The sequence below is a fragment of the Vicia villosa genome, linkage group LG6 (genome assembly GCF_029867415.1).
Source record: "Vicia villosa cultivar HV-30 ecotype Madison, WI linkage group LG6, Vvil1.0, whole genome shotgun sequence".
NCBI classification, from domain to species: domain Eukaryota; kingdom Viridiplantae; phylum Streptophyta; class Magnoliopsida; order Fabales; family Fabaceae; genus Vicia; species Vicia villosa.
In genome coordinates, this window is record NC_081185.1 from 160,602,984 (window position 1) to 160,619,874 (window position 16,891).

The following is a 16,891-nucleotide window of genomic DNA, read 5'->3' on the forward strand; positions in this document are numbered from 1 at the left end:
CTTGGGATCGTATATATATTCGCTTTACAAATCATCATTGTTGTTGTTCTTGATCTTTTTGCTTAAATGCTCTAGATTTGTGTTGTTGCAGACATGGACACCATAGATCTTGATTAAGAATGATAACTGTTAGTTTCTGGGTTGCAGACATGGATTTAGGACTAACAATCGTAGTGGGTATCGAGTTTAATGCCTCCGTGTTGTTTGTGTCGGTGGAGAAATCGCTGATGTGAATAGTACGGTTGAGCTTTCGTCGGTGTTGCAGACATGGGCACCGATGTGGCATCTCGAGTGATGCCCGGTGATGTTGATGCGTATTGTGAGTGTCGAGCGATAGATCTTCAGATTTAAGTATTCGACGGGTAGAACGAAATGCAATTCCATAACTATTTCTCTTAGACTATTGAGATTGTTTATCTGCTTTTATTTACTTTTCCCGCATTTACTTTCCGCACCCAATTCATGAAACTTAGAACACGAGATAGTCGAACGGCAGTTCTTCTCACCGATCTCTGTGGACACGATAATTCCCGGATGAATACTTCCAAAACTTTTGTTGCTTGCCGCTCTACCGCTTCAACAAAATGGCGCCGTTGCCGGGGATTGGTTGAGATTAATCGCATTGCGATGGTTTTATGTTTTAAGTTTCGTATAGTTTTGATTAAGTGTTTGGGCAGGTCATTTTCTTTAGGTTGCGTTTGAGGCGAAAGCATTGGCGTACCGCGAGGAAGTTTCTTACCATTCGCGAAACAATAAAGGCGTCGAGCTAACGACGTTAAACAAGCGCTTGTTGGGAGGCACCCCAACGGTTTTATTTTTCTGTTTTTCTGTAATTGAGTTGTGTAGGTGTTAAGTGGTGGCTCACTGGAAAATCTGTCTTTTTAGACTGGTCTGGTTTTTCTGGTGTAGCGCGCGTCGCGCGCTCATGGGTGCGTCGCGCGCTGGGTTGCTTTTGGCCAGTGACCTCTTTCTAACGGGTCACTCGGCTCGCCTTTTTCCCACTTACACCAAGGCTTTATAGTATAGTATTTTATCGATTTATTTTTAATTCTTTTTTTTGTGTTTAGACTCAAATTTTGGCCCGATTACTTGGAGTCGCATTTGGTAATTCTTCGATTTTGATTGATTCAACAAGCCGGTTGTGCGGTAATGATTGATCGAATTTGTACGTTGCAAGGTACTCGTTTATCGCTTTCTATAGCATAACATGTTTAGGAGACTTTTCATTTGTACAATTTTCATACTATTCATTCTTTTTGCATAACTTGCTCATGACTTGAATCACAATTAGTTTCCCCTTTTTACCATAAATGTGAGGTGGCTTTCCATTGTGTATATATGTGAGTGACCGACATTTCTTGTTTTAACTGGATATTATTATGTTTAATCTTTCGTTTGTATCGATTTTGTGAATGCACGAAAGTGATCAAGGCACTTGTTTGATTTTGAGCACAACTACCATAAGCCAAATGTCATTTTACCTTGTGAGTGTGTGACCATTCGTACCCCCTTTGAGCCTTTTTGTCATTGTCCATTTTGTTTTTGAACTTGAGACATAGTTCACCCTTTTTGATGGACTTTGATTATCTTTGTTTTCTTGACCTTAACTATGATGTTTAGTTGGATTTTTACCTTGCCTTAGAAAGTAGGGAGTATTCACTTTATGTTATGGTTGAATTCAAGTTGGGGAGAAGGTGTTTGCCTCTTTATGTTGTGATTGATGTGAGGTTAAGAAAAGAAAAAGAAAAAGAAAAAAAAAAGTGAGAAAGAAAGAAAAGAAAAAGAAAGAAAAAAAGAGAAAAGCTTGAAAAAGAAAAGAACAAAAAGAGTTTTGAATAAGAGTGTGCTAATAAGTTTTGTGTTTGGTGTGAAATTTGTGATGAAGAGAAAAGTTGGATTGAAATTGTATTGTTTGAAACTTTGTGGAAGTAATTACTCCCTTAGGTTTAGGCAAGTTTTTGTTTCAATTAGCTTTAGGACTTATCACTTGTTTGTTAACCGAGCCACATTACAACCTTGAAAGCCCTTGTGATTCGTGTCGTTGCATTTTCAATACTATTTTTAGATGAACGCATAATTTTGTCTATTGTTTGCAAGATTGTTGGATGAGTGTTCAAAGTCCTCACCTTTCTGTGTTTTTCATCTACCGATGAGTTTTTGCTAGACGTGATTCGTGATTGAGCTTATTTTTGTTTAGAATGTTTTGTATGATTTTTGTACTTAGGAATCGTTTCATTTTCATGTTGTCGTTGTAGGATAGTGGTAAGTGTTTACTTTGTTCGTACGTTTTTGTTTGAACCGTACAATTGTTTTGTTTTTCTAAACTTTGTTGATTCTTGATTCTTTGGATTTTTACTTTTGCGATTTGAGTGTTTAGCCCTGTTTGAGGACAAACAGATTCTAGTTGGGGAGAGTTGTTAAGTGCCAAATTGTAGTTATTTTGTGTATGTAAATAGTGGCACTTATCAATGCTTTTTGTTAATACCGTTTGAATAATTCCCCGTTTTTGTGTAAATACGTATACTTTGTGAATAGATGTATTTTCATATACTTTTATACCGTTTGATAGTTTTGTTGTATTTTTGTAGGTATTCTTGCGTTTTTGGAGCCTGGAGGAATAAAGTGTCGAAGACACGGCTGCGAGAGCAAAGAGGAAATAATTCTGCTGTTCTGGTGCAGGGCGCTTCGCGCGCTGTAGGGCGCGTCGCGCCCTCTTTGAGTTTGAAGAACATAAGCTGGCAGAAGTTAGGGCGCGTCGCGCCGGATAAGGGCGCGTCGCGCGCTAGGGCGGTTTGGTAAATTTATACAGGGCGCGTCGCACTGAAGTAGGGCGCGTCGCGCCCACTGCGAAACTCAGTTTTGTATAAATAGTTAATAACAGATTTTTTTAGGTTTTTTATCACCTCTTCTTGACAAGTTGAGCTCTGATCCTTTTTTGGTAGTTTAGAGGCTTAGGAAACACCATTGGGTGCGACGTCATGTGGATTGATCATGGATCTGACTCGATTTCATTGTACCGGTGAGATCTTTCCGGTTCATCTTCTCTCTTCCCTTTGTTTCATTCCAATGGTGGGTGTTGTATGTATGTTTCTACTCTTATTGTATGTATATTTGTGGATCTTGGGATCGTATATATATTCGCTTTACAAATCATCATTGTTGTTGTTCTTGATCTTTTTGCTTAAATGCTCTAGATTTGTGTTGTTGCAGACATGGACACCATAGATCTTGATTAAGAATGATAACTGTTAGTTTCTGGGTTGCAGACATGGATTTAGGACTAACAATCGTAGTGGGTATCGAGTTTAATGCCTCCGTGTTGTTTGTGTCGGTGGAGAAATCGCTGATGTGAATAGTACGGTTGAGCTTTCGTCGGTGTTGCAGACATGGGCACCGATGTGGCATCTCGAGTGATGCCCGGTGATGTTGATGCGTATTGTGAGTGTCGAGCGATAGATCTTCAGATTTAAGTATTCGACGGGTAGAACGAAATGCAATTCCATAACTATTTCTCTTAGACTATTGAGATTGTTTATCTGCTTTTATTTACTTTTCCCGCATTTACTTTCCGCACCCAATTCATGAAACTTAGAACACGAGATAGTCGAACGGCAGTTCTTCTCACCGATCTCTGTGGACACGATAATTCCCGGATGAATACTTCCAAAACTTTTGTTGCTTGCCGCTCTACCGCTTCAACACCCATACTCCCATTGCCTTAAGGTTTTGGGTGGATATGTGGTGTCAAGGTCTCTTGTAATCATGAACGTTTGACCCATTGACACTTCTGGACCTCGTTCTCCGTACTTTCCCAACAGAATTAAGTTAAAGGTCAAAGAAAATATGGAAATCAGTATGAATGCTGAAAAGGGTTTTCTGGGTAGGTATGACTATCTGAAGAGAATTTCTTGGTATGTTGAATGTTTGTTGAGTGTGAGATGAAATTTTGAAGAAATTTGAAAAAAGAACCTAGAAACAAATGAATCTTAAGCGTGCGTAGCGAAGAGAGTGAAAAGTTTTGTGAAAATGAAAAGGTAATGTTGCTTTTTGGTTATCTGATGGAAGCTCAAGATATGGTGTAATTACCAAAGAACCAGTTAGATGGAGACACTTGGGTTCTGAAGGGATGAGAAGCATTTAATGTGACACGTAAAACTGTGACATAGATAGGGGACACAACTTAAAAGGACGTTGGAAAAGAGAGAAAAATCTCTAAAGATTCTCTTCTCATACCATATTAATGTAAAACTAGTGTTTTAAAAATCGAACCAAACCAATCAGTCGAACCGGTCAAACTAAAAACTGAAGAGGTCATTGAGCTGATTTTACAAGAAATAAATATTAATTAGGTGGGGTAGTTCAACAAATATAAATTGTTGCTACATATTGTTAATTATAATTTTCTTTGATATTTATAAATTAACAATTAAAAAATATATTTTTTATTTTTCATTTTGAATAAGAATAAATCAGAATTATTGGGTTGACCCTGGAGCAGACCTGATCCAGAAATTTAAAAATATATATAGAATAGAATGAATGGTTCATATTGATAGTCCCACTCCCAGTGCACTCCCTTTGCAGTTTTCTTATAGTGAAGAATAGAAGACAACAATCAGTCAATTACAATGATAATGATGCAAAGCTTGAAACTGAATCTAGTTCATTCCGCAATTCCATTTCCCCGTAGCATCACTTGTATCACCCCATTCTCACCATCCTCCTCCATTACCGCAGCACTCACTCACCATCACCACCAATACACTTATTCTTCTTCATCTTCTTCACCAATAATCAGCCACATTACTCGTACCCATTCACATTCTCATCCATTTCCAGAAGCAGATAATGACCAGGTTCAAGACCTCCGTGTCCCTCCCCATTGGTCACTCCCAACCAATGCCTCTAAGGTACTCTTTTCTTTCTTTCATCCTCAATTTTACAAGCTCTTGGTTGAGATCTTCTTTTAAGGACTAGTTGAATTTTGTTTAAGTTAGTTAGAGTTAGTTATGATTAGTCAAAAATCTGTTAGGATTACTGTAAGAGATATTAACCTTAGTTACAAATTAGTTGCTAGTTAATTACAAATTGATTACACGGTTTAGTTATTAGTTGCAAGTTAGATACAAATTGGTTACACGATTTAGTTATTAGTTGGAAGTTAGTTACAAATTGGTTACACTAGATGAGAGTAACAATATTTACAACTACGATGTTCTTTTAAAAATTAGTTGAACATTGTTTAAGTTAGTTATAATTAGTCAAAAATCTGTTAGGATTAGTTAGCTTAGTTAGGATCACTATCATGTTGTAACTAATTCTAACAATTCCAGCGCGTTTGTGTTTTTTTTTTCTTCTCTTATGATTATTAGGAATCAGAGTGGCTTAGGGTTACTTTGCATAAATGGTTGGATGATGAATACTGTCCTGAAGAAACCAATGTGGAGATAAGCAAGGTTGCTGCCAAATCCTATTACAATTCTTTGATACGGAAACAAACTGAATTGAGTGACATTTTGTTGAACATGGCACATGAATTGCAGTCCATTTCTTATAAGGAAAGTTTTCACGGCGCGTTCTCGTCTGCAAATGCTGCTGTGAGCCTTATTGCTCAACGGATTGAAACATTCTGCCATCCAAATTGAATTTTATAGCTCTACATGGTTTGGTTTTTTCAATGTTAGTAGGATTGAATTTACTTCTATTGTATAGCAAAGTCTTTGATGGCTCTTTCATGTAGCCGATTTAGTGTTTGAAACCTTGTGACTTGTGAATCTTATCCCATATGGTGTTTATTTCAGTTTTCTTTTCTGTGCTTGCAGAAAAATTAAATGGATCTCATGAAGCATTGTGTATATTCATGTTGTATTTGAACTGAAATTAAATAAGTTGGTATGCATATACAACTATAGATATAGTGGAGTTTACTGTTATCGTTCTGTTTAGGTTGTTGTTGAGCAACAGATTTCCTTTTCGGTATGATCACAATATTCACAGAGAAGTTTTCATGTAACTGATGCTCCACCTTCAACTCCTCACGGATGTATTCAAGAATTAGCATTCAGCTATTGAACCAAAATGGTCTCTCAGAGAGTTTATGACAAAAGTTAACCAACTCATACCTTGAATGGAACTTTCTTCTAAATGATTTAAGTCCATAAATATTAGCAAAATATTGTTTATGAATAGAGTAACTGATTAAGACACTTAATTATGCGATGAAATCTTTGTCAGCATATTCCTACATGGAACTCTTTTATCAATAACTTGGCTATCAATATGTATAGTTACCATACCTAATTTTGAACTGTTGAATCATGCTATTCATAAACAAATCTTGAATCAGAATATACAGAAACAGAAATTGATTAGATACTTGATCCCTTAAGAATTTGATCAGAAGTTTGATTTAAGTTATATTTCTTCAAGCATCTTCTAAAAGTGTGGTTCGGTTTCCATTAGTCAAAAGGTGATGGAAATTATATCATAAAGAGTTCAATTGATGTAAATGCAAGGTTTTTCTCACATGCAACAGAGGATGATCATATGAAGGTTCATGTTCTTGTATATCATGATAAGAACTAATGAAGGACATGAATTGACTGCGGTACAACACAGTTTGTATTGTGTTTATTTTGTTAGTGAAGAAAGTTTCTGATGCAGTCCGAATTCTCATTTAAATCTGTTGGTTACATCATTTTCATTTTATTTTTGTTTAGTAGAACAAGCAAAAGCTCTGATATACGACACATCAGGGGAAGAGCGAAAGCTCTAACACAAACTGGCATATGTTCAATTCCAGCCGTTTAATGGAGTATTACTAAGTGCATGTTTTTTAATGCAATGTGTTAGTTCTTGATGCACTGATGGATTGATGAATTGCTTTGATCCATCCATTTTGGTGTAAAAATAATCTTGTTCTGGAATGCTACTTGCATGGTATGATGTGAAAACAGCGTTGAAAAAGTGAATTTGACTCAACTTAAAGGATGTTTGGATCGATAAGTTAATTGATCACTTATTGAGTATTTGTCTTACCAAGATATAAGATGTTTCTACTCTATAAAAAAAAGAGAATAAAGTTAAACCCCTATAAGTTCAAGATAAGTTGTATTTATCAGTTTTCTTGGAGAATTTAGAAAAATAAACTGAAATCGATATATAGGTATATCATTCATGAACTATTTTTATGAGCTATGCATTCCCCCAATAAGCTCTTTCAATCGTCCCTTTACTAAACAAGATCTAAAAATTGAAAGGTGAATGTGTTCATGGTTGCTTTTCATTATTATCTTTTTCTTAACATACATTGAACAAACTTTTACTGCACTTGATCTGGTGCAGGAAACTCCAAACTCTTAAAAGATGTCAAACCTCCATCCACAACTAAATTATGTCCACTAACATACCTAGCATCATCGGACGCAAGGTAAAGTGCAGCATTAGCAACATCATTAGGTTCACAATTTGCTCCTTTTAGTACACCAACATTACGAACAATTTCTACAAGTCGTTCAGACTCAAGATGCGGATAAATCTGATTCATTTCGTTCATGACGAAAGGAGTAGGTATGGCAATAGGCGAAATGCAATTGACTCGTATTCCATGCCTACATAGCTCTGAAGCTAGAGATTTAACAATGCCTATCACCGCAAACTTCGATACCGAATACGTATGCTGTGCCATCCCTCCCATCACACCAGTGACACTAGCAGTGCATAGAATGGATCCAATTCCACGCGGGATCATCACGCGTGCGGCATGCTTGATTCCAACCATAACTCCGCGAACATTAATGTCCATCACTTTATCAAACGACTCTAGATCAAGATCAATAATGCTCGGAGGAGTTTTGCAGGGTATTCCTGCATTGTTATACATAATATCAAGCTGTTTGTATTCAGAAATAGCAAAATCCACCGCATTCGATATGTCTGATTCTTTCGTAACGTCGCAAGTTACGAAAGTAGCATTAGGTCCTAATTCCTTTGCAGTCTCTCGGCCATATTGTTCGTCGATATCAGCTATGATTACTTTTGCTCCATTATTGATGAATTTTGTTGCGGCTGCTCTTCCTATTCCACTAGCTCCCCCGGTTATCAGTGCCACCTTGTCTTGTAACTTCCTGTATTGCCAAATCAAATGCGAATTAAATCAATTAATCAACATTAAACAACAACGATTCTTTCGATAACATTCGCGTAATATTAATAACATTTACTAGACCATACCTTTCGGGCTGAGTAGACGATAACCTATAGAAACTCTCAGTAAACAAAGGCCTTGCATAGTGAAGATTTTTCCTGTTTTTAACAATAGCAGAAAATAGAGTAAGCTGAAAACCTATTCACAACACAACTTCAAGAAAAATTCATTTGCAGTATCCAAGGTTATAAAAATAAACTAACAATCACTTATTGGATTAACCAAATTAACACTGCAGAAGTTGAAAAATAAAGAGAGTAAATTAAAACATAGAAAAGATAAAAGCACAAAAATGAAGGGAGAAATTAACCTTAAGCAAATTCTTAACATGATTTTCCGCACACACAAAAAAATGAATCAGATCTCACACACGGGAGAGTAATGTAGTTTGAGTCTTTGACCTTTTGCTTTGCATCTTTCTAGACTAAATAAGGTTTAAAGATGAAGAATAAAAAAGTGACTTTAATTTTAAGCGCTTGTTACAGAAAAAAAAAATTACTGAAAGGGTAATTTTGGTCAATGAATATATTCATACCCCTTGAGATTTTTTAGGATAAGATGCATGGAATGAGAATCAGAGCACAATAATAATAAAATAATAAAATAAAAGGGGCATTCCGAGAATTGAACTCGGGACCTCTCGCACCCTAAGCGAGAATCATACCACTAGACCAAATGCCCGTTTGATGTTACTTTTCGCTTCGTACATTTTTGTCATTAAAATTATCTTTTCATTTTCCCTCCAAAACTGAAATTCCGCTTCATATTTCCATTCATAAAACGTTTGCTGTGGTTTTTCATCTTCACTTTCATCCATCGTTAACAACTTGATCACATTTTTAGGGTTTTACTTCGTTTTCACTCTCATCAAATTCATCATCAATTTATTCTCAGAGTTTCACTAATTGCTAAAAGAAAAAAAAAAAATAGTGAAAGGAGTTTCCGTTTCAATGACGAACACTAAACCTTCATCTAAACTTGATGGTGATGGTAAGTTTTGATTCATGGATGCTTCTGTTTTTCGTTTTCTTATTTTACTTCGATCATCCATTTCACAGTTGAATCTTGCTGAGATAGAGCGGGAAAAAAAAAAAGAGGAAAACAAGTGTTGTTCGTTTATACTGTATTGATTTTTCTCATTTTCTTTAAGCTTGGGGTTTGATCGGAAACTGCGTTTCTGAATGTATTGTAGTTTCTTCTTGATTTTTGTTTAGAACTGTTATACCTGATTGATGGAAGTAAGACACGTAAATCGCGTTCATATGTTAATCAGAAACTTAAATCGAGTTTAATGCGCTTAATTTGTATTTTGATGTTGTATGAGTATCATCCATGGTGGTAAAATATGCATAAGGTTGATTTGAAAAATGTATGTATGGAAAAATGTTAAATGTTTAGAAGTGATTGTGAATAGTGAATGCTATTGTTGATTCTATTTCTGCATGTTGTGTATTATGGGATTAAGATTGAACTTGTTTACGTTGATAAGAATGTTGATTTGATATGGTTAGGAGATGGAGTCGAAGAAGCGAATGGGTTTGAGAAGTATCAGGAAACTGAGCTTTTTGAGGATACTTTAGTTATTTGTAGTCCGTTTACAGAAAATGAGGTGGAAATGCTCAATCTGAATGATACCGAGATGGTAGAGGATTCGGAGCCTGAGGATTTGACAATTGATGCGAAATGTGAGTATGAGACAGAAGTGGTGCTTGATAGTGAGGACGAAGAAATGAATAATGCAGGCAACGTGGATGAAAAGAGTCCAGCTGTAAGCAATTTTTCGGTGCTATTCAAGAAGAGATTGACTAAGATACCGTGTGAGCAGGCAAACTCAAAATCAAATGCTGCTACTTCTGGGAAATCTGGTACTGGTATGTGTTTGTTTATCACCATTTAACACTAAGGCAGTTTTTGGTCTTTTTGATTATTCTTGCTTCCATTTTTTTTGGCATGGTATCTCTGGAAGTTTTTCTTCCTTTCATTTACCCTTTGTACCTTATAAATAAGTAGTTTGCGATGTAATTGATTTTAGAGCAGTTCATGGATGATTGACTTTTCAAAAACATGATGTGCTTGAAGGGGGCGAAAGAGCATCAACTAATGCTGACAGCTTCAATGACAACAACCATCGTTTTCACTCACCAGAACCTGAGGATTCAACCCTAGCTGCTCTAGGTTTCGTGGATCAGTACTTGTCATCGCTAGATATGAGCCTGTTTCAAGGAGTTCAAAATGGAAAGATCACTAGAGAGAAATCACCTCATGTCTCCAGTGCAAGAGGATCACTAAGTCTGGCTAAGAAACTTAACGCTCGAACTCAAAATGAAGATAAAGACCCTTTCACATGGGCTGAAAGTAATCAAATTAAAAAAGAAGCTGATACTTGCAGTAAAAAAGTTGAAGCATCTTTCAATTTTGGAAGACACGGACTGGCATATAAGAGAAGAGTACAAAAAAAAGGTAGTCATTCTCAGAACCAAGGAAAATACAGTGCAGGTAATAGATGTGATGAGAATTTAGCCCGAGAACCAAGAATGGCAGCTGACAATAATAACTTTCTCAAGAAATTGGATATTGAGTCCTTTGCCTCAAGAGAGAATGTTGATATTGATTCTAATGTAGCCCGCACAGAAGACGATTATGAAATTGGCTTAGACACTCAAATAGCTGCTGAAGCTATGGATGCCTTAGCCAATCTATCCCCTGCTGACTTTCATTTCAGGGATGCTCACCAATCAGAGAATGTGCCTGATGCATCTCTGAGTGATTTGAAACAAGCTCGTCAGAAAAGTTCTCCATTTAAAGAGAATCCTGGGTCACAGCCTTTTGCACTAAAATTCTACAAGAGAAATGTGTCTGCTTGTAGATTTAGAAAAGTAACTTATAATTCATCATTCAAGCACAATAACGATCAGGAGGAGGGGATTATTAGACATAGGAGGAACAGAAATTGTTTAGCTGCAGCATATCCAGGGAAGATAGATGATGTTAAGGAAAAACGTCTTACTTTATTTACCAGTTCATATGGCGTGGCTAAGAAGAGCAGTTTGAACCATCAGGTTGAAGTTAGTCCACACCTATCTGCAACTAGCAGTTTTTCAAAGACTGATTCTTGGGCTTATCCAAAAGGACCAAGAGGGAAAAGAAAGCGAGCTAATGCTCCTAGAGTTTTGTGTAACAATGATAAGGAAAACAATGTCTATTCCACTACAAGTCTAGAAAATCGCGATGATCTTAAGAAAAAACATATTAATTTATCTTCTTGTTCATATGGAGTGGCTAGAAAGAGCAGTTTGAACCATCAGGTTGAAGTTAGTCCAAAACTATCTGCAACCAGCAGTTTTTCAAACATTGATTCTTGGAGTTATCCAAAGGGATCAAGAGGGAAAAGAAAACGGGCTAATGCCCCAAGTGGTGCATGTATTGATGATAAAGAAAACAATGTCTATTCCACTAAAAGTCTAGAAGGCCGAGATGATGTGCAAAAATCTTGTCTTCCCTCAGTTTCAGCTGGTGATGCTATAAAATTTGAAAACCTGCGTGATACGCAACCCTTGTTGCTGGCACATGTTGAAGTATCATCAAACAAGTGTGTTGTACTGTCGAGTTCAGAAGTTTCAGCTTCAGTTGCTCCAAGTGAAGGCATACAAGTTTCCAATGCTAATCATACATGCAATGAGCACCGCAAAAAGGCATGTGAGAAAATCCTGCCAAAGTCTTCTCTTTTGAAGGAACTTGTCAGATTAGGAGTTCCCAAATCCACCTCAGAAATAATGAGTAAAGATCCGAGACATCGAAGAGATATGACAAATGTTCGAGTTCTGCTTAGCCAACATTTAGATGACAGTATCCTCAAGCAACAACAGAAGGTACAGTATTACTTCTATGTTTATGATAGGAGATGCTAAACGCTGCTGTTATTTAATAATGGTTTTGTTATGTCCACCTTGCAGATCTTGGCGCGTCTTAATATATCTACTGCGTCAAGCTCAATGGAAGCCACTCATTTCATAGCAGACAAGTTCACACGAACAAAGAATATGCTAGAAACAATGGCTCTTGGGAACTTAGTATTGACACACTTATGGCTTGAGAGTTGTGGACAAGCCAACTGTTTTATTGATGAGAAAAATTATATTTTGAGAGATATGAAAAAGGAAAAAGAAATAGGCTTTAGCATGCCAGTTTCTCTTGCTCGAGCAAGACAAAAGCCACTCCTGAAGGTATTTGTATTACTTACTTTATAAACTTCGGTTATACTCAAGTTTTTTTGCACTCTTGCCTCAAAACCTAGTTGCTTGTCTCTACAGGATAAACGAGTATACGTAACACCACATGTAAAGCCTAATAAGGAGGTGGTTGCGAGCTTGGTTACAGCTGTTCATGGCCAGGTATGACTATTCATCAATGCATGCCACTCTACAGCTGCAACTGACATGTTCCAGTATTAGATGTTTTGGATTATTTCTTTTGTTGTGTTCATCACATTCTTTATAAATTGTTTTCTCTCTTCAGCTAGTGGATGAAGATCAGATATTTGCAGACAAGAATGATAATATCTTAGATGATCTATTGATTCTTTCTTGTGAAGAAGACTTTGCAATATGCCGCCATTTCCTTGAGAGAGGTTTTGAATCCTTCCATCTTCTTGATGAACAATGCAGTTGCATTTTATCCTATATTCAAATGACATATGAGAAAACTTAAATTTGCAGGAGCTTCTGCTTACAGTTCAGAGCTTGTTCTGAATGGAATTGTTATCCAGAAATTGGAACTCGAAAGGTATAACTTAATATATGGAAGTCATTTATTCTTCATACTGATGATTTTATTTTTGGATGTCATTTGGAACTTGTGAGTTGTGATGCTATAATATTTGGAACCTGATATATATTTACCCTTCAACTTTAGTATGTTAAGAGCACAATGCACTTAAGGGTGAAAACACTCTTGTTCACTTAGAGATAAATTCACTTTGAACTTTTTATGCATGATTTAGGAGTCCATTATTCAGCGTTGGAGAATAAGAAAAATGCATGGTATTCTTGATAAATTGATCATTAACGCGTCATCTTGACAATCTTGTTTAATCCTCACATTGTTGTAAACTTTATCTTTGGCAGGCATAAACTGTTCGTGAATCAAGTTCCAAATAATAAACTAGGTAAATGTAATTGGTTTGGGAAGGTTTACAGAAGGGGTTTGAGGCCTTTATCTTCAGAATAGCTGATTTCTGAGCAATATTACCATGGCCTTTTTTCTCAGATGTTGACGAACCGATGCTACTTGCTCAGTAACTTACAAATGCAACTTAGTCTCCTTACTTTATGTTGTTTTGAGGCATGCTCAACTTAAAGTGACTCAAAATGACGGCAAATGTTAAGTTTTAGCATGTGCTTGATTATGGAGTGTCAACGCACGTCCACTCAAATCTAAAGTTATCAGCTTCGGTAAATTCAGTAAACTCTCATTAGAACGTGATTGTGATGCGAAATGCATATCTAAACAGACACTTATTTACTTTTTGGTGGGGCTTAGTTCTAATTAGTACTAGTGAAGTATAACAAGTGAAACTGTTCATTCTTATACTTAAGCTCTATATATCTATTGAAATCATTCAATATTTAAAGTTAAGTGATAGGTAACTATGTTTGCTTATTCAATTATATCAATCCAGTTGAATTCTATCTGACCCCGTGTGCGAGCTAGAATGTAAATACTACACAGCCCTGTGTGAGAGCAGGAGTGTAGCCCCTAAATTTCATTGGAAAAACGTTCCAACACTAGCAAAGTTGACTCTGCCCTAATAACTGCTTTGTCATTGTATGACAAATTTAGCGAACAAGTTTTGATTTTGAAATAATAGTATATATGAATAAAATATGTCTGGTGCCTAACAACATTAAGATATCGACGTATGTGAGTAAGTGTAATTCACCTACTTTGTCTATCTCATTTTTTTTCTTTTTCAAATTATTATCCGGATGTGTAGTAGGTATATTACACAAAAGTGCAGTAAATGTTTGCACAAGACTATCCATGTAATGAAGGTGAAAAAATCGAGAATGGGAGATAAATGGTTGATGCAAAGATTAAGAAGGCTGAGAAATAAAAAGGAAAGATTGAAAATCAATGATCTAAAAATCTTTGCAAAGAATACACCAAATATGAATCTAAGACAACTATAAGTTTGTGAAGTCTTGTGCGACGTGATTAGAGAAAAATATGAACTTAATTAATATGATTATGTATTTTGAATATTTTTAATATTATTAGACATTCTTATAACTATTCTTATAATTGATGTGATTAGGTATTTTAGAATTATATATTACAAACTAAGACTTATAAATAATCACTAGTAATACAATAAATCTCACAATCCTTCCTAACCTCTATAACTTTTCAAAAAATTATCATTTTATTCAAGTCAAACTTCTTATTACATGGATCCTTTCAATCATTCACATATTATAAAAATGTGCATGGATAATACAAAATGTGCATGGATAATACAAATGAATATATAGATGAAAAACTTGTGAGACTTTTTTTTTAAAAGTCAAAAGCAAGGAGAAGCCTCGAGCTCTAAATAGAGTCTGTTTGGTAAAAATAGCGGTTGACTGATAAGCTAGCTGATAGCTTATAGTTTATTACTGATGGCTGATGACGGATGACTTATAACTTATAGCGGACGGTTGAGACTGATAGCTTATAAGCTCATTAAAGTGTTTGATAAAATTAGCGGTTCAATTAACTTATAAATGTAAAATGACATAAAAGATATTTAATATATAATTATTTCATTTTAAATTAAAATAAATTATAAGGGTTAAAAATGGATTTTAATTGAAATAATAAGGATAAAAAAGGAAGAAAAAGTAATAAGCTATAAGACATAAGCTAAAACGTTATTTAAAATAACGTCTGGAAAATAAGCTATAAGCTAGTAAAATAAGCTATAAGCTCGTGATGAAAAGACCGTTACCAAACGAGTCTAAATTATCATATGAGCTTATAAGATATAAGACATAAGCTATAAGCTCGAAAAGTTGTCTTACCAAACAGAGCCATAGCCTACACATAAAAGAAGGAATATATTGAGAAACTGTGAAGAAGGGCTACATGTGCGTTCGCACGAGTATTGATATTATACAGCATTTATTTTTAAAATGTAATAAAAATGAAATAAAATAAAAAAGACAAATTTATTTAACCAACAAAGTTTATTGTTTTTAAGAAAGATAATAAATTGGTGCTTATATTTTTTGTATATATAACAAAATTTAAATGAATAATATTTATTTTCGAATATAAACATTATTTTTGTTTTGGTATTATTTACAAAAATATTGGTCAATTGTTCTCTTTATTATTAACTATTATGATGCAGTGAACAAATTTTATATGTATTAATTACATAGATAACGCATTTATGTAGTTGATAGTTAGCTGTAGTCTAATGTCATATCTAATATATTAATAATATTAATTGTGATTTATATCTCTTTTAATATATACATTAAAAAGATTTTTAAAAAATTATTTTAACAAAAAAAAAAAATAATGACATAACAATTTACAGATGGTATGAATGACAATGGATAGGGTATGAGTAGGGTACTATGGTACTCGTCCACATATCCGTTGTTTAAAAAAATCATCGTACTTAAAGCCATATCAGTGCGGGCACCAACGTTTGTGCTTGTATCTCCTATGGGTAACTAAGTACTCATACCCATTTATCCGCATTTCTAATAAAAATTTAAGATCAATCATAATTTATCATGTGATTTTAAGTTTTTAACATTTATAAAAAAATTAATGTTATATTAAGTTAATAAATTATTAAACACTTGTATTAACATGCGTACATGTTTAATAGTGATTGTGTACCTGTTTTCACTTACATTAATGATTTTTTCTTCTTCTTATCTCCAGATATACGTTATCCACGTTTCCTTCTTCTTATCTCTAGATCAACTTGCAATATGGAGAGAAAAATAAAAGAATGAGAAATATGAAAGTAAAAGAAGAGTTCCAAATCTATTATAAAAATGAAGAGTCGATAAAGATTTAGGTTGGAGAAGTATCCATAAGAGAAATATGAAAGTAAAAGAAATGAAGAAAAATGAGAGAGAGAGAGAGAGAGAGAGAGAGAGAGAGAGAGAATCAAATGATGTGGATGGTTGTGGATCAAGCAGTGTAGTTTGGTACTTTCCAAAACATAGTTTGTTCTTATATGATAGATTTTTCAGAAAATTCTATATACACGAAATAACAGTTATGTCGAAGGTGCCGAATGCATAAACATGTGTTCCTTCATATTGTGGAAGCTCTCTGGATCAACCTGATGAGTATTTTCTAACGAGGGTTGATGCAAGTGGTATATTAAGTTTTTCACCACTACAACAATGCATTGTAGTTATATGTAGGTTGGAATTTGGAACATTTATTGATAGTGTCGATGACTGTTTGAGAATTGGTGAAACCACGACACTAAAATGTGTTGATAAATTTACAAGAGGTGGGATCAGCGTATTTGGGGTATAATATTTGCGAAGGCCAAACATTGAAGACATTAAACACTTATTGCAGAAGGGGAGGCACGGGGCTTTCTAAGTATGTTAGGAAGTATTAATTTTATGCATTAAAAATGGAAATTTTTTCTCTAGTTGCATTGAA

General features: G+C 35.0%; 3 protein-coding genes and 1 non-coding gene across 4 annotated transcripts; 2 read left to right on the top strand and 2 right to left on the bottom strand.

Moving 5' to 3' along the window:
• Positions 1-4,545: 4,545 nt before the first annotated feature.
• Positions 4,546-5,698, top strand: LOC131610864 (uncharacterized). The gene is made up of 2 exons (XM_058882917.1): positions 4,546-4,910; positions 5,373-5,698. The coding sequence occupies exons 1-2, from the start codon at positions 4,629-4,631 to the stop codon at positions 5,643-5,645; spliced, it is 555 nt and encodes a 184-aa protein (XP_058738900.1). The 5' UTR covers positions 4,546-4,628; the 3' UTR covers positions 5,646-5,698.
• Positions 5,699-7,252: 1,554 nt separating this feature from the next.
• LOC131610862 (zerumbone synthase) lies at positions 7,253-8,666 on the bottom strand. Its single transcript, XM_058882916.1, has 3 exons — positions 8,517-8,666; positions 8,233-8,304; positions 7,253-8,126 (listed from the first exon to the last, which is right to left on the bottom strand). The coding sequence occupies exons 1-3, from the start codon at positions 8,534-8,536 to the stop codon at positions 7,322-7,324; spliced, it is 897 nt and encodes a 298-aa protein (XP_058738899.1). The 5' UTR covers positions 8,537-8,666; the 3' UTR covers positions 7,253-7,321.
• A 149-nt stretch (positions 8,667-8,815) lies between these two features.
• On the bottom strand, positions 8,816-8,887 carry TRNAP-AGG (transfer RNA proline (anticodon AGG)). Its single transcript has one exon. It is a non-coding gene; the product is annotated as a tRNA-Pro (tRNA).
• A 148-nt stretch (positions 8,888-9,035) lies between these two features.
• On the top strand, positions 9,036-13,734 carry LOC131615168 (uncharacterized). The gene is made up of 8 exons (XM_058886657.1): positions 9,036-9,196; positions 9,718-10,077; positions 10,286-12,075; positions 12,160-12,429; positions 12,517-12,597; positions 12,722-12,833; positions 12,922-12,988; positions 13,330-13,734. The coding sequence occupies exons 1-8, from the start codon at positions 9,157-9,159 to the stop codon at positions 13,430-13,432; spliced, it is 2,823 nt and encodes a 940-aa protein (XP_058742640.1). The 5' UTR covers positions 9,036-9,156; the 3' UTR covers positions 13,433-13,734.
• Positions 13,735-16,891: the final 3,157 nt, after the last annotated feature.